This window comes from Nicotiana tabacum, chromosome 13, assembly GCF_000715075.1.
Source record: "Nicotiana tabacum cultivar K326 chromosome 13, ASM71507v2, whole genome shotgun sequence".
In the NCBI taxonomy this organism is placed as follows: domain Eukaryota; kingdom Viridiplantae; phylum Streptophyta; class Magnoliopsida; order Solanales; family Solanaceae; genus Nicotiana; species Nicotiana tabacum.
Window position 1 is genome coordinate 133,278,446 of NC_134092.1, and position 23,443 is coordinate 133,301,888.

A 23,443-nucleotide genomic window follows, 5' to 3' on the forward strand; every position below is an offset into this window, starting at 1 on the left:
TGCAGACTAAACACAAAGGAAGGAGGTCAGAAAAACAAGAATCAAACTTTGAATGAAGTTGATAAGCCAAAGTTCACCTGCTTTCGAAGCTTCTCAACCTCTTCGAGGATGGACGAGGCATCAAGATCGGGGCCCTCTTCGATCCCGACAAGGTATTTGCCGAAGATGCCATTCTCCCGGTAGGATGCTCGCACATCAAAAGTCTTCATATCTTGGGCATCCTATATTTGCCCTCAGAATATGATGCGCCTGGCGGAGAGTCATCTACATCAATCACCCCGAGTGGCTCTATCGGGGCCTTCTTCTTCCTTTGAGGAACCTCAGGGCTAGGTTCTCTGAGTTCATCGGCCAAGTGCCCTTCAAGACGGGGCGCTTTCTTGCTACTGGTCGGTTCGAGAACCTCGCTCGATTTCCCTCCGAGAACTTCCTCAGCTTGAGATTGAACCATTTTAGTGGCCTCCAGCTCAGTAGCCTTTGAAGGATCGGTGCCTCCTCCTCTCCGAGTTATTAACGGGTGATCATCTTTGTCCTTAGCCTCATCTCTCTCTTCGTCCTCAGCACGAGGACGTGCAACAGTTTCTAGAGTTAAGGCCACCGTATCGGCCCTAGGTTTTCGAATCTTGGCCTTTTTTGGCTTCGGGGACTCCGCGGGCGACCCTTTCCTTCTTTTCTTGTCCTTGGTAGGTTTTTGGGTCTCTCCTTCGCCAGCTGGGGGCTGCCTCATCAAAACAACATCTCTAAGGCCTGCATAAGCGCAAAATTAAGTGTATTGCTGAGGAGTATTTCACTAAGGGATTTGAATATGCAAATAATAAGGACTCACCGTGGTTTTTGGCCTCCCATCGGCCTTTGGCCAAATCGCGCCAAACACTCTCGGCGTACATGAAAGTGGAAGCTAGTTGCCGAACCCAACCTGGGAGGTCCGCAACCGCACCTAGGTACCATTCAACGGTTGCATTATCAAAGGGGAGTTAGTTCAAATAAAAGGGAAAATGTCTAAGTAATGAAACATGCTCGATAGGTCTGTACTTACGCTTCATATTCCATTCCTCAGGGAATGGCATCTTTTCAGCAGGAATAAGATCGGAGGTCCTAACTCAAACAAAGCGGCCCATCCACCCTCGGTCTTTATCCTCATCAATGCTAGCGAAGAAAGACTTCGGAGATCGACGTCGCAATTTTATCAGACCACCTCAATAGAGACGAGGGCTGAATAACCTGATTAGATGGTCGAGGGTAAAAGTCATCCCCTCGACTTTGCTTGAAAAATACCTAATTAGGTGAACAATCCTCCAGAAGGAGGGATAAATTTGGTCGAGCGTCACTTGGTATTGCCGACATAAATCGAGGATCACTGGGTCTGGAAAGGGCAAAGAAGGATCTACGGGACCTAAGGTAAATGGGTATGTGTATACGCTTAGGAACCCCGCTTTGTGAGTGGTAATATCCTCATTGGGTGAAAGGATCTCCACGTGCACTTCATCCCCCCTACGGCAATCTGCCTTCACTTGTTTAAGTTCGGTTATTAAGCTAATATACCGAGACATGGGTTCACATCATCCTGCAATCGAAGCAGGCTTGTCGACCTTGAAATCAGAAGACGTATCAGAAAGCCCGGGGTGCACTCCTCAATACTGGAGGGTACCACCATTTTATTCTTCGATGGACGTGAAGACAAAGAGGCCTTCTCTTTTTGTGGAACTGTCTTAGAAGTTTTTGCCCTTTTTTGGTGAAAATTCAGAAGAAGGAGAAGGAGCTGGTTAAGAAATAGGCACAAGGAAGGAATAAGTGCAGAGAGGATTTGATGATATTGTAAAAGTAAAAGTTTGAAGAGTGAAGGATTGAAGTATTTATAGAGGCTGTCTAAGCGTGTTGGAGAAGCTAAACGGACGATCAATAACCGTCTTTCATTAAAGGTTTTTCGAAAACTGTGTAGGCATAACTTTTGCACGACTTTTTAGTCACACGGACCGCCGACCTCACTAGACTGACGTCATGATTGGGACATCGAAGGAGCGAGAATCAGATTGTTTATTATCTTTTCTTTATAAGAAATGCGGGGACTATCTGTATACGGTCTAAATCAAGGAAGCCCAAATTCGAAGTCTTAAATTGGGCTATAAATTCGAGTTTGGGCGACTCGATGTGGGGGTCATGTCCGACTATGAAGCACACACCTCGAGGGAGCAAATCGAAAGCCTGGCACGACCTACATCGAGGGCAATACAACTTCGATGATACTCAAAAAAGAGCGAAAATTTCTCAAGGACACGTGGATCAAGGCATGAATTAAAGGATAAGATTTGTACGAGTCGATATAGGTCCGTACCAGGTTGTTATACATCTGTACCAATAGAATTCTTTACTACAATTAGGAATGTACTATATTGGGGTTTTCTCCTCCTATATAAAGGGGACCCATCATTTGTAAAAGACACATTATTCACTGCATTAGAACATTCTACTATGTTTTTCTCGTGCTCCACTATTGTTCTTCAGCTTTATTGTTTTATTTTATTGTTCTTACTTTATTTGCTCTTAATTCACCTCGAGGCCCCCGAGATAGTAGAGCTCGAGGTCCCCGAGATAGTAGAGCTCGAGGTCCCCGTTGCTCTAACAACACTGATTTGGTTAATCAATTCTTCTTATTTAAACCTAATATTACATGTATATTCACTAGTATTGGAATAAATCACATATCTTTAAAATCACAAATCACCTTTAATTGTTACTCACATTTTTCGAGGTAAACAACATATAACATAAAACTATACATTAAGTTGAAAAAAGAGCTCCTGAGCTTTGTTCGTCGAGTAGTAAGAGCTCAATGTGTGATATGTGATGTGTGAGTTAGGCGCAAATATGAGTTCGGAAGCTGCCACAAACAATAAGGGTGGATTGGTGAGCCTATTATTCACAGAATTTTGAATCGTGCACAAAAATGTCACTTGCTCATAGTATATCTCTACTATATCAGTAAAAATAGCACGGACTAGCCAGTTTTCGGACTGATCATTCAAAAATAGCCAGTGTTTACAAATTCATTGAAAAAATACCACTATTTTGCTGCAACATGGACTAGTCCAGCATAATATACTGGAGATCGGTGCACCTGTGTATGAACTTCCAGCATAATAATGCAGAAAGTTCCAGCATAATATACTGGATATTTGAGCACCTGTGTATGAACTTTCAGCATATTATGCTGGACCGGTATATTATATTGGAACTCCAGTATATTATGCTGGAGTTCCAGTATACTTATGCTGGAACTCCATTATAATATGCTGGAGTTCCAGTATACTTATGCTGGAACTCTAGTATATTATGCTGGAGTATTTTCCGAATTTTGAACAGTGTTTTCGTTCAGATTTATCTTTACATGAAAAGTGGCTAAATTTCGAATACTTTTAAAATTGTGGCTATTTTTGAATGACCACTTGTAAATCTGGCTATTTTTGAATTTCTCCCACTATATCACCCTAACCTGCAAAGCTTGAAAAAGCTAATAAATTTGGCCGGCTATTTGTGTTAAAATCCAAATGATCTACTTGGTTAACAATGAAGCCCCATATTCTCGAGAAAGACATCAACCGGAAGATTAGAAGTTGAACCAAAATATTGACTCATAAATTCATAATACAAAACGATCAAATGATCATATACCAAGACAAAATGATGTTGACGTCGATGACCAAAAAATAAAAAAGTCAAGAAAATAAGAAGAGAAAGGCAAATTTTGTATTCTAAAGTGGAAAGGGGTCAACTTTGGAACTCATTTTATCTTTTTATTTTTTCAAAAACATTATATGTATATAGCTTTCTCGACATCTTTGTGACTCAGTTTATAGGGTTACATGATTTTATTTGAAGATGTTCTTTAATTGCTTCTAGATTAAAGAACAATTGATACAATCATGAAAAAAATTTATCTCCAAAATAAATATAAAAAGAATTAATTAATTGGGAAATAAAGCGTATATAGCTCGAAAGAAATCAAAGAGGACCCCTTAATATGTCATGAATAACCCTATATACCATATTCTTTTATCGTAATAAATAGCAAATTTAGTAATTAAGTATGTCATATATTCTTTCTTTTGTCTTCTTTACTATCTAAAGTCTATTAAGTTTTTCGGAAAAAAAAAAACCAGAAATAGTCATATTTATAACTGGTAATTGAAAATTAGCCATAATTTAAAAAATAAATGAAATTTAGTCACTTTTTAGTCATATGGGCTTTCAGCATAATATGCTGAAATTTTATAATGTGCTAGAGTTCCTTCACAATATGCTGGAAGTTTATACACATGAGTTCCATAATCTCGCATATTATGCTAGAACTTTCCGTGTGTTGGAGTTCCAACATAATATGCTGGAAGCTTATACGTAGGAGTGTTTCGGTAATACAGTGGCTATTTTTCAATGACTTCACAAACATTAGTTATTTCTCAATTACCAGTCCGAAAACTAGCTAGTCGGTGCTATTTCCACCCTTTTTCGCCACCCAGTATCCGATAATCTTTTCGGGCCCATTTAATTAGAACTCGTGCTGCACAAGACTCATTAAAAGAAGAAGCGTTCTTTACCAGAATTTTTTCATATCAGGTCTCGAATCCGAGACTTTTAATTAAACAACAACAACAACCCAGTATAATTCTACTAGCGGGGTCTGGGGAGGGTAGTGTGTACACAGACCATACCCCTACCCTGGGATAGAGAGACTGTTTCCAAATAGACTCCCGGCATATTTCCCTCCAAGAATACCCCAACTTGCTCTTGGAATGACTCGAACTCACAACTTCTTGGTTAGAATTGGAGGTTGCTTACCATCATAGCAACCCCTCTTGTCCAAGAGACTTTTAATTAAAGGTAGAAAAATTCTATCCATCACAACTATGGTACTATCTAAATACTTTATCATCAAAGGAGAGAATAAAGTGAGTAAGCAAACAAACTAAGTTACGCAATTCTTGAATACCAGCTAATTAGCCCATTGTATTACTCCTATAAAAGTAAGAGAATCTCCTCCAAGGAGCTCAAATTCTGTCTATTTGCATAATTAAATATTCCACAAACCCCACATAGTCATATAAATATAGAAACATATACAGTTATTAGCTCGTAAAAAATCAGAAGAAGAACAAAAGAAAGAGAAAAAAATAAAATAAAGAAAGAAACAACAATAAGAAGAATGGGAAAAGCAAGATTAGTAGGAATTGGAATGGATTATTCAGCAACAAGCAAAGCAGCATTAAAATGGGCAATTGATAATCTTATAGAAGAAGGTGATCAGATTATCATTATTCATGTTGCTTCTCCTAAAGCTGATCCTACTAATAAGCAACTCTTTGAAGACACTGGTTCCCGTATGTTAATTACTTCCTTAATTTGTTATTAATTATTCTTTACAGTATTTAACTTATATGCGTTGATAGTGTAAATATTTCTCTTACTGTTAGTATCTTTTACTAATAGCTTATAGTAAGTTATATGGCATAATTGGTAAAGTTGCTGCCATGTAACACGAGATTACGGGTTCGAACCGTTGAAATAGTCTTTGCATATAGTGGGAGTTTAGTGCACCGGGTCTCCTTTTATACTAAGTTATATACTTCATTTTGAAGTCATTAAATTAGAAAAGGAGGTGTGACTTGTGAGAGATTGGTGTTGGTGGTTTTGAGGAGCAGTAGGGGTAGGCCAAAGGAAAAGGTGATTAGGTAACATGACAATACTTCAGCTTATCGAATCTTATCGAAGATATGACCCTTTTTAGGATGGTGCGTAGGTCGAGAGTTAATACTTAGTCGAGCGCTTTTCTTTTCAGTACTATTAGTATTAGTGCAGTCTTGTATTTTCTTATTCATCGATTTTTATTATTACTTGTTGTTTTTTTCATTTTAGTTTTTTGCTATCTCGTTGTTGTTACTCTTTGTTGCTAGTGGTGCTTTTTTATTTTATTTTTTATTATCTTTTCTTGAATCAAAAGTCTATCGGAGACAACGTTTTACCTTCTGAAAGTAGGGTAAGATATGCGTACACATTATCTCCCTAAACCCTATTTATGAAATTACACTGAGCTTATTATTATCGTAAATTAGAAAACTTATTTTTGTTGATCATCTTAAATGGATACATTGTCTAATTAAAAGAATTTATGCATTGTTGTACAGAAATTAAACTCTTTTTTAAACTGTCATGTTTAGATAATTTATAATTTTATTGATGTATTTATTCATCTTTTCCACAGCTTTGATACCTTTAGACGAATTTAGAGAGATTAACGTGTCTAAGCATTATGGACTAAACCCTGATAAAGAGGTTCTTAATATGCTTGACACTGTTTCCAAGGTTAAGAAGGTATACTTTTAAAATCATTCTCTTCTTCTTTTATTACTAATAATAATTTTTTCCTCTAATAAATTTATTATTCTGGAAAGGTTTTTCTAATTATTTAGTAAATAATTTTCTTTTTTTAAAAAATAAATAAATAAATAGGTGACAGTGGTGGCAAAGGTGTATTGGGGAGATGCGAGGGAGAAACTTTGTGATGCTGTGGAACATCTCAAGCTTGATACTCTTGTGGTTGGAAGTAGAGGTTTAGGAGTCCTTAAAAGGTAAAATTCATCTTTTAATTACGTTTCAAGTGATTTAAGTAAATTTTAAATTGATATTTGATTATTTCTAGTCTAGAAAATTGTCATTTGTCCCTTTTTCAGAATCCATCTTAACATTTTTTTTGTGTGATTTACAACTAATCACATGTTTATATACTAAGGAAAATGATATTATATAACCGCTCTTAAAATAATAGCCGAAAATGTATATTTTTTGTGTATATATACATTTTGTATGTGATATACAAAAATTCTACAAATTTAATATATTTTTTCAGCTACCAAATATAAATAGTTTCTGACATAGCCTAAACGAAACAAGCTTAATAGAGAGATGATATTTTTATCATGGAAAAAGTTAATTACTTTATCGTTAATTATTTTTTGTTTTCAACTTTTCATGAATAAAAAATTTACCATAAAAGAATGGGGCTAATTTACAATTTGACATATTTTCAGGGTGTTACTTCGAAGTGTGAGCAAGTACGTGGTGCAAAATGCATCTTGTCCCGTTACAGTTGTGAAGGGCAGTTCTCTCTCCTGTTTGTCCGGAATCTGTCGGAAATAATTTCTCTTAACTTTATATAAGAATAAAAATAAAATTTGTATACGCACTATTATTCTCAAACTCCACTTGAAATTATATTAAATATATTATTGTGATAGTACTTTACCACTGTTTGCTTTTTGTGTATTTTGTTGGGTTGTGAATCACATACTTAGATATTATGTGGTTTTTTGTTTGAGAGTGGTGAATGAGATGGTTGTGGGGCAATATCATATTTCAAGATTGTATAATTTTGATGCTTTCTATTTTCCTTTATTGTTGTCAAATCATTTGTCTTTATCAAAGGCTTAATTGGAATTGCAAAAGACATCCAAGTTGCTTGACTTTTAAGTTCTAATAGTTAAGTTAAAATTTTAATACTATATGATATTCATAATACAAATAAACTGTTTGAGTAAAATGTATTGGGTTCAACCTGAACTCGTATCTGGACTTTTCTACCTCTGCCAATGTATATAATTTTTGAATATAAAGGATCGATCACAAGTTTTTCTATATAGGGTAATAAAAGAAAATCATATTGAGTAAGCAAGAAGACCTCAAGCACTCGCAACCGCATCTACCGTTTTCACTTATCCGCCCTTTTCCGCATCTGCAGTCCAATACCCGCTTCTGCGGTCACGCAGGTGTGCTCCTTCTCCCGCACCTGTGGCTCCTGGCTTTCCTTGGCTTGGCCGCTTCTGCAGTTGCACGAATGATAGCATACAACGTGTGGACCAACATGAAGCTCAAAACACCCTGGCTCGGGTAGAGCAGGAAGTTAGTCTTCATGTTATTTTTGAAATGTTGCAAGAACGACAAATGGCTATAGGCCTCGGCCTCGCAAGCGACACAACGAAAAACCTCTACTTGCGGCATTGTATTGGCACATCACCCTTGGCATAGGTCTCGGCCTCGCAAGCGATACAACGAAAAACCTCTAGAACTTTTTTCTAAATCAAATGCATGATAAACAATGCTTCGCAAAAAAAGAAGAGCTTGCTGTTGCTTGACAAAAAAAAACATATTAAGAACACAAGAAAATTGGGATTAATAATACAATAATATAGTCCAAAATCAACCAGTTTTGCACTAGCAATAAATAGCTAGCTCCTCAAGTACTACTCAAAAGACCCAACAATTCAAATATAAAAACAAGCAATACCAATATTGCTAGTAGTCATAAATCATCATATTATAAACATATTTTGTTAAATTAAATTAACAAACTCCATTAGTCTTCTTCTTCTTATCAGCAACAAATTTCTTCCATGCAGCAGTAATCTCCAGCTGCACTTCTCTATCTGTTTTCTTATGCACGCCGCTGCCATTCGCCTCGGCCACGGCGAGCTTAGCGTTGACCCTCGCCGGAAGTGTGTCTAGCTCGTGGAGGACTTTTTCAATGTCTATCACCTGTTGAATCGGAAAAATAAATTTTAGAATTTTTCGAAAATTTGAAAAACTCCAACAGGCTGTTTTTAAAATTTTTTACTCGGATCACTCACAAAAAATTCAAAAACAACCGAAATTATATTAATATCTAAACACAACTCTAATTTTTAAAAATCATTTTCACTTCAAAAAAAGTTCACTTTTTTTTAATGGAATTTTACAATTCTTAAGTCCAAACGCCCACTAAAATTTAAAGTACGATTAAAAAAACACAAAGGGATTGAATGCAAATAGCCTTTGTATATTAATTATGCATATATTATTCATCTACTGATTATTTTTTATTTAAGTGGTCGACTGAGCTGCTATTAGGGTTAATTCTTCTAGTAAATATAACAAGTGACAAGTCTTTCAAATTTCTGTGCTAATGAAATAGTGGAGAGTTTTGGTTAGTAAAGCATGACATATTTCAAGTTTTTTTTTAAGTACATAATTTGGAAAGAAAAGAAGTGTTTTTTGGAGGAAAAGAAAAAAGATATTTTGATAATAGATGCCAAGACAAGAATATCTTTTTTTTTAAAACTTTTGCATGGGTTGAAATGTCCTTTCATTGTAAGACACAACTTTTCGTTTAAATGAAGAAGTAACGATTTATATAGTCTAATTTCAACTTATTTGGAACTGAGGCGTAACGATACTTACCAGTCGCTCCGCGAGTGTACGGGAGAAATCTTCTCTAATAACAACTCTGAGAACTGTGACATGTTGAGCATTTGGTGGCATAGTATATGCAGGAATAATCCATCCAAATCTTCTAAGAGTTTCAGAAATTTCGAACTCATTGTGTTGACTGTTGTCTTTAAGAGAGAAAGCTACTAATGGAACTCCAATTTCTTTGGAGATTATATTGAATCTTCCACTTTTTTCAAGTCCTTCTCTTAGTACCCTTGCATTTTCTTGACAATTCTCCATAACATTCTTGTAACCCTGTTTTAACATAGAAGTTTCAGATTGTGAAGAAAAAAAAATCTAATGTACTAAGCTCTCGATATGCGTGGGGTCGGGGAAAGGGCCGGACCACAAGAGCCTATTGTAGGCAGCCTTACCCTGTATTTCTACAAGAGTCTGTTTTTACGGATCGAACCCGTGACCTTCTGGTCACATTGTAGCAACATTACCAGTTACGCCGAGGCTTCACTTTCGGAAATTTCAGATTGTAAAGAGTATATTTAAAGTGTGTTGTTTGTGAAAAAGATATTATTTTTAGAGTTCAAGTTTCTTACATCAGGTCATTCAAAAGATATCCATAGGCTAGACACCATAAAATGCGAGATTTGTAATCTTTAAATTAAGACTGGTTACTTGATATAACACATAAAAGTAATATGATAGTGTAAAAATTAGTTAGAATGATGATGTATATAATTTAAACTCGTATTTTTATGCAATTGATAGTTGATTAAATTGTACTAATAGAACTTAGAAGTAATGATAGCAATTGCCTGCCCATAGCTCCATTGAAAATAACAAAATTAATCTTAACTTACCTCAAAACCCAAGCGAATAAGTTGGTAATATTGAGCAATTACTTGGCTAGAACCTGCATTACAATAGCAAAAATGATTAGATTTGTAAGGCTAGTGATATGACTCTAGTGGTACTTTTCAATGTTTAGCCTTAGAAATATATATATCTAGCTAATTAGAGCATCATATGTTTTATGATAGTAAAAGGCAGCTTGGTGCATAAAGCATCATGCATTCACATAGGGTTTGCGGAAGGACCATACCCCAAGGAATGTAATATAAACAACTGACCTTAATGCAAGCATTAGCGGCATCTTACATGGCCCAAACCCGTGACCTATAAGTCACATAGAGACAACTTTATCGTTGCTCTAAAGTTCCCCTTCAGAAAAAGAGAATGGCATCATCCGAACTCGATTTTGACGAGTTATGGATTTGATGACAAGTCCATAACTCATTAACCTCAAATCCTAGTTCGCCTTGGATTAAGCACATATTTAAGGACTTGTAATGAAGGAATTATACCTTTAGAGAAGTTGAGAGTGAAAGTAGGTTGATCAGCACCAAGATAATTAATGTGGAAAATAAGTTCATCAGGCAAGTCTTCCTTATTCCTCCAAATGGCCCAACCAATACCAGCATAGACAAGACCATATTTGTGACCACTCACATTAATACTCTTCACCAATGGTAATCTAAAATCCCATTCAAGCTCAGGATAAAGGAATGGTGCAATGAATCCACCACTTGCTGCATCCACATGAATTGGAGTGTCCCACCTGTTACAAATTATCAACTATATATTATGATATTTACATATATAAAAAAGCAGCTCGGTGCATAAAGTATTCCGTATTCACGCAGGGTTCGGGGAAGAATCGCACCACAAAGGGTGTGATGTAGACAACCTATCCTAATACAGACATTAGTGGTTGTTTTCATAGCTCGAACCCGTGATCTGTAGATCACACGGAGATAACTTTACTGTTGCTCCAAGACTCCCCTTCTATTGTGATATTCATACAAAGAGAAGGAAAAAAAAAAGATATTTGAACAAACACGTATTCACCATTGACCAGAAAGGTCGGAATTATTGGATATTATTCGGTCGACACTATAACTTAACAACCAAAAAGCTCTACGAAATCGTGACTTACCCGGTTTCTTTGTTCTTCTCAATCAAGAGGTCATTCAAGCGCTTAACATCTTCAAATTCACCATTGAGAGTGGAACCCAAGATAGCAGCTACACAAATTGTATTCTCATCCACCATTTCCACAGCTTTCTCAGGGTCCATCACATAGTATCCATCACTCAATTTTACTTCTTTCAACTCCACTTCAAAATACCTTGCAAATTTCTCCCAACACACCTGTTAAAATTACAAAATTAGCACTCTCAATTCCTAAATTTTGGAAACAAATCCATGTGTTTTATAGAGTTTAACTTCTCTACACGATAGTGCAAAAAAATTTAAACGTTTGGCCAAACTGCAAAAATCAGCTTATTTTGAGAAGTGTTTTTTTCAAAAGTGCTTTTCTCAAACGTAATTTTGGTGAGAAGCAGTTTGTGTTTGGCTAATTAGTTTGAAAAGCACTTTTGAGCAGCAATTAGTGTTTGACCCAGCTTTAAAAAACTGCTTCTAAATGTATTTTTCTCCAAAGTGCTTCTCAAAAAAGTGCTTTTGGAGAGAAGATACTTTTTTCTGCTTCTCCAAAACTGCTTATGCTTCTCCTCAAAAACACTTTTTTCCTTCTAAAAGCTTGGCCAAACACCTCAATTTTTGGCTAAAAGTGCTTTTGGCAAAAAAAAAAAAAAAACTTTTGGCCAAAAAGAAACTTGGCCAAACAGGCTATAAAAGATAAATACAGGTGACAGTCCATAAAAAATTGAATTAGTAGCCTAGAAAGTAAGATATATTATCTATCACAACATATTAAATACACTTATGGTAACAAAAATGATTTATATTTAATAAAATTAGAGGAGTTTTAATCTAAATAGCCATCCACCTAGCCGTTTAAACTGATTGCATCGGATGTAAAAATTTGTATAATTAATGTATAATCTATGTATATCAGCTAAGAAAAGTAAAGAAGAATTAGCCCAAATAGCCGACCACCCTACCATTTAAATTAACAATAACCGCTGAATAGATAATACATGCATAATTTATGTATTATTATGTTGAGTTTTTGTTTAAGATGAAATAGTTTTAAAATTAGAGTGAATGAGAAATGGAATTTGGATTTGGATTTTGTCAAATGATCGATCGATTGATAATTTTTTGGACCAAATTTATTTGTTAATAGTGAATATTAACGTGATATAATCCGTGTTTGTAACGGATGTTTTCCAATCCGTGTATTGTGCTGCAACACTAAGCAATAAGCAGCCTAGTGCACCTCCCACAATGGTGCAAGTGCTCCTCCCACCAAGCAAGTGTACATTCCACCATGTAAGTGCTTCCTCCATGATAGCCTAGTGCTTGTTTCACCATGGAGGGGGCGTATTTCTCTCAAATAACTGCTATAAATAGAACATAAGTTGGAGAGAAAGAAGAACACATTGGAAAAAACACTCGAAACACTCTGTATACACTTAATATACACTCTATATACACTGGATATACACTCTGTATATACTGGATATACACTTCATATACACTGCGTATACACTGGAAAAACGAATTGCAATCTGATATTCTCTTCAGTAAGAATTCAACATTGGCTATACTTTGTATTCCTTCCTCTCAGAATTTCCATTCGACTTCTGAGTTGTCCTCCTTATTCTGCATTATTTTTAACTACAAACAAAGCATCCATAAGTGTGATTTGCTGCGGAACTTTGTGTTCGCTGAAACACTGGGGTTTGAAGTACCGCTACACCAGTGTGTAATTCGGGAGGAAATAATCCATAACCTTGGGTACTAGGAGGGGATTAAATTCCTTAAGGAAACACTATGAATTCAGTGGGCTCGAATTAATTTGTGTTTTATTTATATTTACGTTTATAAGCTAACGTTCTAATTTCCAGAATCATTATTTACAAGTACAGGATACAGAAGGAACAACAAGCTTAAGGAATTTAATGAAAATTCTGAGAGAAAGGAATGCAAAGTATAGCCAATGTTGAATTCTTACTAAAAAGAATATCAGATTGCAATTTATTTTTCCAGTGTATACGCAGTGTATACAGAGTGTATATCCAATATATACAGAGTGAATATCCAGTGTATACAGAGTGTATATTAAGTATATACAGAGTGTTTCGAGTGTTTTTTTCCGATATGTTCTTCTTTCTCTCCAACTTATGCTCTATTTATAGTAGTTATTTGAGAGAAATCCTCCCCCTCCATGGTGCAACAAGCAGTAGGCTATCATGGAGTAAATACTTACATGGTGGAATGTACACTTGCTTGGTGGGAGGAGCACTTGCACCATTGTGGGAGGTGCACTAGGCTGCTTATTGCTTAGTGTTGCAATACAATACACGGATTGGAAAACATCCGTTACAAACACGGATTATATCACGTTAATATTCACTATTAACAAATAAATTTGGTCCAAAAAATTAATCAATCGATCGATCATTTGACCAAATCCGAATCCAAATCCAAATCCAAATCCCATTTTCCATTCACTCTAATTTTAAGACTATTTCATCTTAAACAAAAACTCAACAATCCCCCACATGAATGGGGAATGGCTATATCACGGAAGTATGCATGAAAAACTTGTGTAATTTGCAAACAAGGATTAATTGCATCTGGATAAGTAGGTTTCCCTTTGAACTTTCCGTAGTGAACTTATGTCGGATATACTCGGTCAATCGGTAGATTTGATATCTTTGAACCGTCGAACTTTAGTGTATACCTAGACAACCATAAGTCACACAATCAATCCCTTAACCGTCTTTGGTTCTCATTGTTGTGTTCGTTTCAGCCATGAACACCGCCTGGTTTCATAAGTGCGTAGGGAATTGGCCTTGCAAAATTCTCATTGAAGCGGCTAATACTTCACACTTACATAGGTGATTCCTAAACGTGTCATCCCTTAGATACACTATTTGATATACCTTGTATTAAATTTAGAAATCATTAAAAAGCCTTAATGTTTTATCCTTGGTACTGAACATTGTCTCATCACGAGAATGGACTAAAAATATTTGTTGACAATGTTGAACCGTCATTAATGACTTTGTTTGATCTCCTTGAACCTAGATCTTGGGATCTCCAGTCTTCTAGGTAGAGTTACCGCCACAATGACTTGTTCTCGGCCATAGTCCCATTCCCCTCGATGATTTCTCAACTACCTCTCTAGTTAGGCCTTTTGTAAGTGGATCCGACACATTATCACTTGACTTTACATAGTCAATTGTGATAATTCCTCTAGAGAAAAGTTGCCTAACGGTTTTATGTCTTCGCCGTATATGACGAGATTTACCATTATACATAACGCTCCCAGCCCTTCCAATTGTTGTTTGGCTATCATAATGTATGCATATTGGTGCCAACGATTTAGGCCAAAATGGAATGTCTTCCAAGAAATTCCGGAGCCATTAAGCTTCTTCACCGGCTTTATTTAAGGCTATGAACTCAGCCTCCATTGTAGAGCGGGCAATACATGTTTGTTTGGACGACTTCCAAGATACCGCTCCTCCACCAATAGTGAATACATATCCACTTGTGGACTTCGAATCAGTTGAACCGGTGATCCAATTTGCACCACAATCTGGTCCAAACGAAGTAGACGTTCTTTGACGTTTACTACGTCTTGGATCCCCCTGATTAAATGTACTTTCTTTTGTTTCTTCCCGAAGTCGTTTAGATCCTTCACCAATCGACTCACATTCCTTTTTATACGGATATATATTTTCAAAGAACTCAGCATTATCTGATTCTATAACCGTATTATTATGAATGTCGGGATTTTCTGATTTATGAACCAGAAATCGATATGCTTTACTATTAGTCGCATATCCTATGAAAACACAATCAACTGTTTTCGGTCCTTTGGGTTTAGGAACTTGCACCTTTGCCAAACACCTTTGCACCATGGAGGGGCGGATTTCTCTCAAATAACTGCTATAAATAGAGCATAAGTTGGAGAGAAAGAAGAACACATCGGAAAAAACACTCAAAACACTCTGTATACACTAAATATACACTCTGTATATACTGGATATACACTCTGTATACACTGCGTATACACTGGAAAAACGAATTGCAATCTGATATTCTCTTCAGTAAGAATTCAACATTGGCTATACTTTGCATTCCTTCCTCTCAGAATTTCCATTCGACTGTCCTCCTTATTCTGCATTATTTTTAACTACAAACAAAGCATCCATAAGTGTGATTTGCTGCGGAACTTTGTGTTCGCTGAAACACTGGGGTTTGAAGTACCGCTACACCAGTGTGTAATTCGTTCTATCCTGGGAGGAAATAATCCATAACCTTGGGTACTAGGAGGGGATTAAATTCCTTAAGGAAACACTGTGAATTCAGTGGGCTCGAATTAATTTCTGTTTTATTTATATTTACGTTTATAAGCTAACGTTCTAATTTCCAGAATCATTATTTACAAGTACAGAAGGAACAACAAAATTATCACGAGTTTTGTCATGTTACGAGAGCTCTTATGTGTCCTTTCCTAAATACCTGTTGAAGGTTTGATTATCCCAAATAATTAAGTGAATTCAATCGGCTATTTGTGTAAAGATCCATGATAGGCTAACATTGGCCAAAATACAAAATTAACCGATCGGCTGAAACTAATTGCATTTACTAGATATGTATATATAACATGCATACCAACAAATATATATTTCGTCGGTTATTAATTTTTAGGAGCGGCTAAAAATATAGATTTATCTTACCTGGACATTGGCACCAGTGACAATATTGGGCTTGTCACAGGGCTTCCCTTGGGCTTTCATTTTATTTTGCCATTTTCTCTTGAAGGCTAATCCAGCAAGCATAATAGCCTCAGAGGATCCAACAGTTCCAACTCCAACTGCAGTCTCTCCATCTCCAAGTGGTGCGTTAAACAAATGAGCTATCATATTTACACATCGATTCTGCAAAATAAAATAAAAAAATAAAAAGATTTAAAATTATTTAATTCTGACAAATTAAACGTATTCTTAGTTTGTCGATATAATTTTTGATTTTAAGTTATATACATCGTCTGTGAAAATTTTTCATTATCACGTCACTCATACTCCCAAAGAATATTTGTAGGTAAGCTTCCTTTTAGTGTGAAATTTGCAATATAAAAATAAGTCAATATACTTGCTACAATAGATAAATCTGGCCTGAAGGTGTAAAATTTTTGTTCAGTATTGATGTATATATAACAACAACAACAACAACCCGGTATAATCTCACAGGTGGGGTATGAGGAGGGTAATATGTACGCAGACCTTACCCCTACCCCGAAGGGTAGAGAGGCTGTTTCCAGGAGACCTTCGGCTCAAAAAAAGCAACAGGAGCCGATATATTAGTACCATAAAAATGCATAATAAAATAATATGTAAAGGGGCTATAACTTAAATTAAAATAATAATGTTATTAAACAATTTATGAGTTTACATAATATGTAAAGGGGATATAAGATCACAGGTGGTAGAAAGTCCTATGCTATACACCCTTCGTCTCATATTAACAGTCATGGTTACTAAAAATAATTGTCTCAAATTATTTATCATTTTAGAAGTTCAAGACAAAATTGATATTTTTTTCCTTTTTTACCCTTAGTAATAATTGTTCTTGAAGATGAAGATAAAATATAAATAGAATAAATATTCAATGAAGATAAATTATATCTTAAGACATAAATAAGGGTAGAATAGTCCAATCCCTTTCCTAATTAATATTTCTTAAGAGGCGTGTAATAAAAAAACACGACACATAATATGAGATAGAGGGAGTAATAGCACAGAGTGAAGGATAAAATGGTAATAGGAAAAAATATCTGCTTAAAAAATTGTGGCATATGGTCATTCATTCACTTTAGTTTAAATCCCCCGTCAAAATTTATGCATTAATTAATTTATGCATTAACTAAACTAATCAAATTTTCAGAAATTTGAACTCTTTGCGTGGTGGGGCCAGGAGTCACTAATTGACTTTTCTTTAATAACAAAAAATCAGACTTTCTGGAATTTTTTTTTTAAATATAATTATGGGACATTTGTTAGACTAGTTCGTCTAGCTAGGTTGAGAAACAAATTCAAACAGATCGAAAACGACTTTAAACTTCACAAAATCATAGTCTAGTTTAAACAAATCAACTGCCAAATTAGACAAAACAGTTGCTTATTAATACTCTCTCCGGTCCATAATAAGGGATTTTTCGACTGTTTTCGCACTGATTAAGAAATTCACCTTTTAATATTAATTAGCAATAAAATTGATCATATTAACATTTACTATCTCTTCACATAAACACTCATACCATACTCCAACACTATTGACTCCAACGGCAATGTAGGAAACAAATAATTAATTCATTCTTGAAATCTGGAAAAATCACTTATTTTGGACCATAATAAAAGCCAAAAAATCACTTATTGTGGACCGAAGGGAGTAATATTTTTTTACGTCGACTGTAATGCTTCTAGAATATTCCTTTTTAAAGGAAAAATGGAAATCCTAAACTTCAACTTTCTTTTTTAAGGTCTTTTTAAGTACCATAAAATTAAAATTAAAATTAAACTACTTGCAATCGCCTACAAAAATAACTATTAATATTTAATTTAAACTCGCTTTTAAAAAACTAATATTACCACCCAAAGAAGAATGGCAAAAGCCATCGTATATGTCGGTAAAGTAAACCATAAGGAAAAAAACAAATTAAAGGAAACAACATTATTTTTCCATTACCCCACAATTTGTCCATTTTAAAGGATGTCCCTATCTGAAATATTGAGATAATAATTAAAAAAAAAATCTCAAAATGGAGAAAAATAAGTACAACTCTCTCTATGGTGCCCCCAAAAAAAAAAAGGAGGAACAAGTCCAACCATCTTTGTCATTTTTATTATTATTTTAGCAACGAGTGCAACTGAATTTATTATTTTTGTCACAAAATTTAAATTGAGATGTGAAAACCATTAATATTCAATAAATATTAAATTTGAACACATTATTTAAAGTATAATAAGTTTAGTGTTAATAATTTCAAAAATTGAATCGATTAAATTTAAATTCCGAATCAGTTTCTACTCAGGTGGTCCATATCTTTCTTTTTCCTCTTTCTAAACCTAACCCTTTTTGTTTTTAATATTTGGAAAATGTGTAGGAGCTGCTACTAGACGCGGAAAGATTTATTAAAACTCATTAAAAAGTATCGAGATCGAAGATTATGGAGCATTTAGTTAAAGCTTTCCAAGATTTAGGGATCTACATTTATGTTTGTTTTTCCTTTAGTTTTAATCAGTGTTTATTTTATATTTTTTGTTGGACCCTTAGTTTTTAATCAATGTTTATTTTATATTTTTGGTGGGAGGGAAAGGTGTAACTTTTATTGTTTTACACTATCAACCGTGAAAAAGATTAGCAAGGTTCATGCTATAGTAAAGTGAAAGATCTTTTACTAAAGTAGAACAAAGACAGGTGGTAGGGGATGAGCAAAATGCAATAGATGTTTATTATTCTATCCGTCCAATTTTACTTGTCTATTATTGACTCGACACACGTCTTAAAAAATAATAAATAACATAATAATTTTACTATATTACTCCTATTTATTATATATTGAAAATGAATTGGAAATAAGTACTAATACTTAATAACAAGGGTAAAATAGGTATAAAATAGTAAATTATCCATTGATTTTTTGAACTGGATAAATAACAATTGATATCTATTTTTTATAGTGGACAAGAAAACTTGGACGGAGGAAGTACTAATAACTTATATATATGGCATGTTTCTTTTTTGTCTTTCTTTTTTTTTTGGATGGGTGTTTGGAATAAGAGCGTATGCATCGATTTCAGTAGTTTTGGTCCAAAATTTTTGTTTGACTTAAAAAATCGATTGAATATTTATAAATTATTAACTAGAACGCAGTAACTTAAAAGGATTGAAATTTTAAATCCATAAACTTAAAATTCCGACTTCGCCCCTGTGTCAAGTTTATGGGAGTCCCAAGATATTTTATTTATAGTACTTATATCAAGGACATGATTTGCATTATTGCATGTATTGGAACAAAAAAAAAAAAAAGACGTGGGCCTATGATGCTTGAGTACCACTTAAATTTGTTATTTGCCCATTGTTTATTCTCCTACGCTACACTTAAAAGTAGAAAAAAAGTTAGATATTTTTGGGGACATTTTACTGTTCCACACACTTTGTTGAATTTGAGAAAAGTTTCATTGAGAGATGAATAAATTCCAGAATAAACCTAACAGTACTATTTTTCTTCTTTTTGTGACGCAAAAGTCACAACAAGGCATTCTACTATTATTACCAAAGAAAACGAAAATGAAGATTCAAGTTATACTAGTATATATTTTCGGTGTAAAATATCTTTTACAAATTTGTGTAATTTAGCTTAGAAGTTTTTAGTTACCATTTTATCAGTTATTATTACCAAAGAATACGAGAAAGAAGAATACACATTGACGACAGTATAAAAGATCTTTTACAAATCAGTAAATTAAGGAGTATCATTTTTATCAAATTATTACTTTTATATATATTTATTTATAATTTTGAGCTAAACTAATATATACAAACACTAAAAATTCTTCACACACTGTCACATCACCTTTATCTTTTGTAATAAACTTATTTTATTTTCAAGATCACTGATCTCAAAGTTTAATTGTAAATATATTTTTTACACTATTGATGTATATAAGTTAAATTCTATTATAAGTTACTTGACCGTGTATAATATTTTTAACACGATCAGCCAAGGACGAATTTAGGGGGCGGAACTCGAACCCTCTTCACCAAAAAAATTGCACTGTATAATACAAAATAAAATCCGATTATAGTTTATATTTTAAATCCCCTTGATACATTCTACCGGTCACAATTTCTTTTAAATTTTTTTTTTTTACCCCTTTAGCAGAAATTCTGTCTCCGTCACAACAATCCAGAAAAGAGAGAGAGACTTGCCTGAAGCTCAGTGGTTACAGGGTATTCATCCATGTCAACGTAGTTCTTGTTAATGGAATCCATCATTAACTTATTACACTCTGGTTCCATCCATGTTGTCACAAAAGATGCTAAATTTAGCCTTGGATTTCCATCTAACATAAGCTCATCATTTATGATTTGATATGCTGCTTCTTTTGGTATAGAATTCTCTGGCATCTTAAACCTAAAAATCCAAAAAATCAAAAGAAAAAAGTTCAAAAAGAAACTCCATTTTCAAGATTATACAAAAGAAAATCTTAGGAAAAGAAAGCGCAAGTGATGATGGGTGAGTTTAGTCAATATCCAGTAAAATCTCACAGGTGGGATCTGACGAGGGTACCTCGTGAAGGTAGAGAGACTGTTTTCGAAGACTCTCGGCTCAATGAAAAATGAAAAGAAGCACAGTAACAACAGCGATGATGGGTGTGTTTAGTTTACGACAACAACATATGTAGTGAAATTCCACAAGTGGGGTGTGAGGAGGATAGTGTGTACGCAGATCTTACTCCTACCTCGTAAAGGTAGAGAGGCCATTTCCAAAGATCCTCAGCTCAATATTAAATGAAAAGAAGCATAGTAACAACAGCGATGATGGGTGTGTTTAGTACGACGAAAGTTATTTTTCAGAAAATGTTTCTCGGAAAATGGACTTATTTTCTGAAAGAAAAAAAATTAGTGTTTGATTGGGTGAAAGATCAATGGTTAATAATAATATAAGCAAATTAATAGCATTCTGGTGAAATTATGAGTATTAAATATTGATAGTAACGTCTAAATGTTGATCAACACAATGATCTGAAGTTAAAAGTAAGAAAAATGACTTTTCCCTATATTCCTCAAATAATCTTTTTCTGACAATCAAACAACAAAAAATATCAAATTTTTTTTGAAAAATATATAAATTCTTTAAGCAGAATGGAATAAAAGAATTTACGACGTAAATTAACTCTAACTTATTTAAGATTGAGACATATTATATGTACCTGGGAAGAGAAGTTCGAACATATCGGGAAGCGAAAGTGGAGTGGATGGAGACGTCACTTTCCGACGCTGTCTTGGACAGAACCATGGCGGCGTAGTGGTGGTAGTACGACGGAGAAGATCAGAGACTAAAACAAGAGAGAAAATGGAAATAAGGAGATATTTTCCTTCCTTTCTTGAAGAAGAAATTTAGAAGAAGAGTCACTATATATAAATATAATGAAACTTGGAATTATTATGTGGAAGAGCTGGCACGACTTTATTGAATTACACTCTTTTTTTTAGGGAGAAATTCAAAAATAGCCAGATTTAGAAATGGTGTTAAAAAATAACACAATTTCAAAAGTAATCAAAATTTAGCCATCTTTCATGGAAAGATAAATTTGAACGAAAACACTATTCAAAACCCGGAAAATACGCCAGTATATTATACTGGAGTTCCAGCATAAGTATGCTTGAACTCCAGCATATTATACCGGAGTTCTAAGATAAGTATGCTGGAACTCGATCATAATATGATGGAGTTCCAGCATAAGTACACTAGAACTCCAGCATAATATATTGGAGTTCCAGCAAATATAATTGTCTAGTATAATATACTGGAGTTTGGAGCACCGGTGCTCCAGTCTCCAGTATATTATACTGGAGTTAGCAAAGTATATTGGTCCAACATAATATGCTGGAGTTCATACACAGGTGCACCCAACTCCAGTATATTATGCTGGACCGGTCTCTGTTGCAGCAAAATAGTGGCTATTTTTCATTGACTTCGTAAACACTGACTATTTCTGAATGACCAGTCCGAAAACTGGCTATACCGTGCTATTTTTACCTTTTTTTACAAGGTGCCCCATATTCTTTTTGGAGCCCGACTAATTCAGTTTCATGCCAGAAAGTCCACTTTCGAAATAGAATACTCTTTACCAAAATTGAGACCGTAGCAAAATCTCGAATTTGAAATATTTGGTTAAAGATAAATAACTATTTACCACTCACCTACAACCTTTTGTAATCAGGGGGCGGATGTCATTACCTATGCGTTCAATTGAACCCATAATTTTTGACGCGCAGTAAAAATTTATATGTAAAAATTCTTAAAATCACAACTATAGTAGATATGATCAACTCATAAATCTAAAAATATAATGGGGTCAATGCTAAAATCTTTAATAGTTGAACCTATAGAATTTAAATCCTGGATCCGACTCTATTTGTAATTTTTGTTGAAACTTAGTTAAGCTGGAGGATTTGGATTTTTCTAAGTCATTATATAGGAGTTAGTCTCATTCAAAAAGTGATTAGATAAATTAAAACAGAATAAAGATAGTGGAGTACTTATTATGAGAATTTTATATTTATTAAAGGAAAGTTTAACAGATAAGACTTTAACTTTATTAGTTGTAATAGTTGTAATGATGCTGCAAAAATAGAAGTTTAGTATAGTTTCAATTTTTTTAACTTATCACTTTTATTTTATATATTATTATTATTATATACTTGCTTATGTACTTCCAACTTATTACTCATTTGTTAGAACAACTTGTTATTTTTGATAGCAGGGAATTTACACGTAATGAAGTTTTTTTGGAGGAATTTTTTATGCATAAAATTGATGCAATACTTTATAATAAATTTTTAAATCATCAAATTCGCCCTCCCCAAAGTGACACCTGTTTTTATTCCATAGATTTTTCTGATGTTTATTCTCAGCATAAATTGGTTAATTGTCCACTCTTTTTTTGGTCCAACTCATGATTTTTTTTTCTTTTTATTAGTTATACCTATTAAAGAAGAAATAAATGTGAACTGGACATGTTCTTCTCCAAAGTATATGCTAATCACTTATAAAAAATAAATAAAATTGGAATACTTGAACTATGTAGTTTTTATTTCTGAAGAATTTAATATCTTAAAAGTAATTTGATAATTAAATTATATTAATCCAAACTGACTTAAGACCATGTTTCGTGATAAAGAGATATGTCTGAACGCTAATCTAGAATATTGGATGAAGTCATACATGAATATTTAATGTTACAAAAACTTCGTATTAAATTTGAAATAAAAGTAAAAGAATAACAAGTCCAATTCCAATATATGCACATTTTCCCCCATTTTCATATTGATATTTCAAGAAGTAGTTAATCAAATGAAATACCACTAAGGATTATGGGGGAATAGAAAATAATATTTTCTACATTTAACGAAAAAAATTCAGATTTAA

At 34.1% G+C, this 23,443-nt stretch overlaps 2 protein-coding genes across 3 annotated transcripts; one reads left to right on the forward strand and one right to left on the reverse strand.

Moving 5' to 3' along the window:
* Positions 1 to 5,049: 5,049 nt before the first annotated feature.
* On the forward strand, positions 5,050 to 7,438 carry LOC107798148 (universal stress protein PHOS32-like). 2 transcript variants are annotated; one of them, XM_016621117.2, is made up of 4 exons: positions 5,050 to 5,369; positions 6,251 to 6,360; positions 6,499 to 6,617; positions 7,077 to 7,438. In XM_016621117.2, the coding sequence occupies exons 1-4, from the start codon at positions 5,195 to 5,197 to the stop codon at positions 7,183 to 7,185; spliced, it is 513 nt and encodes a 170-aa protein (XP_016476603.1). In that variant the 5' UTR covers positions 5,050 to 5,194; the 3' UTR covers positions 7,186 to 7,438. The 2 variants fall into 2 exon arrangements, with proteins under 2 accessions (XP_016476603.1, XP_016476604.1); XM_016621118.2 differs by having other exon boundaries at positions 5,050 to 5,288.
* A 760-nt stretch (positions 7,439 to 8,198) lies between these two features.
* Positions 8,199 to 21,310, reverse strand: LOC107798147 (glutamate decarboxylase). Its single transcript, NM_001325643.1, is given in 8 exon segments — positions 8,199 to 8,577; positions 9,259 to 9,543; positions 10,104 to 10,156; positions 10,608 to 10,861; positions 11,240 to 11,454; positions 15,963 to 16,163; positions 20,218 to 20,422; positions 21,222 to 21,310. Coding segments are annotated over 8 exon segments (1,491 nt in total). The 5' UTR covers positions 21,308 to 21,310; the 3' UTR covers positions 8,199 to 8,385.
* Positions 21,311 to 23,443: the final 2,133 nt, after the last annotated feature.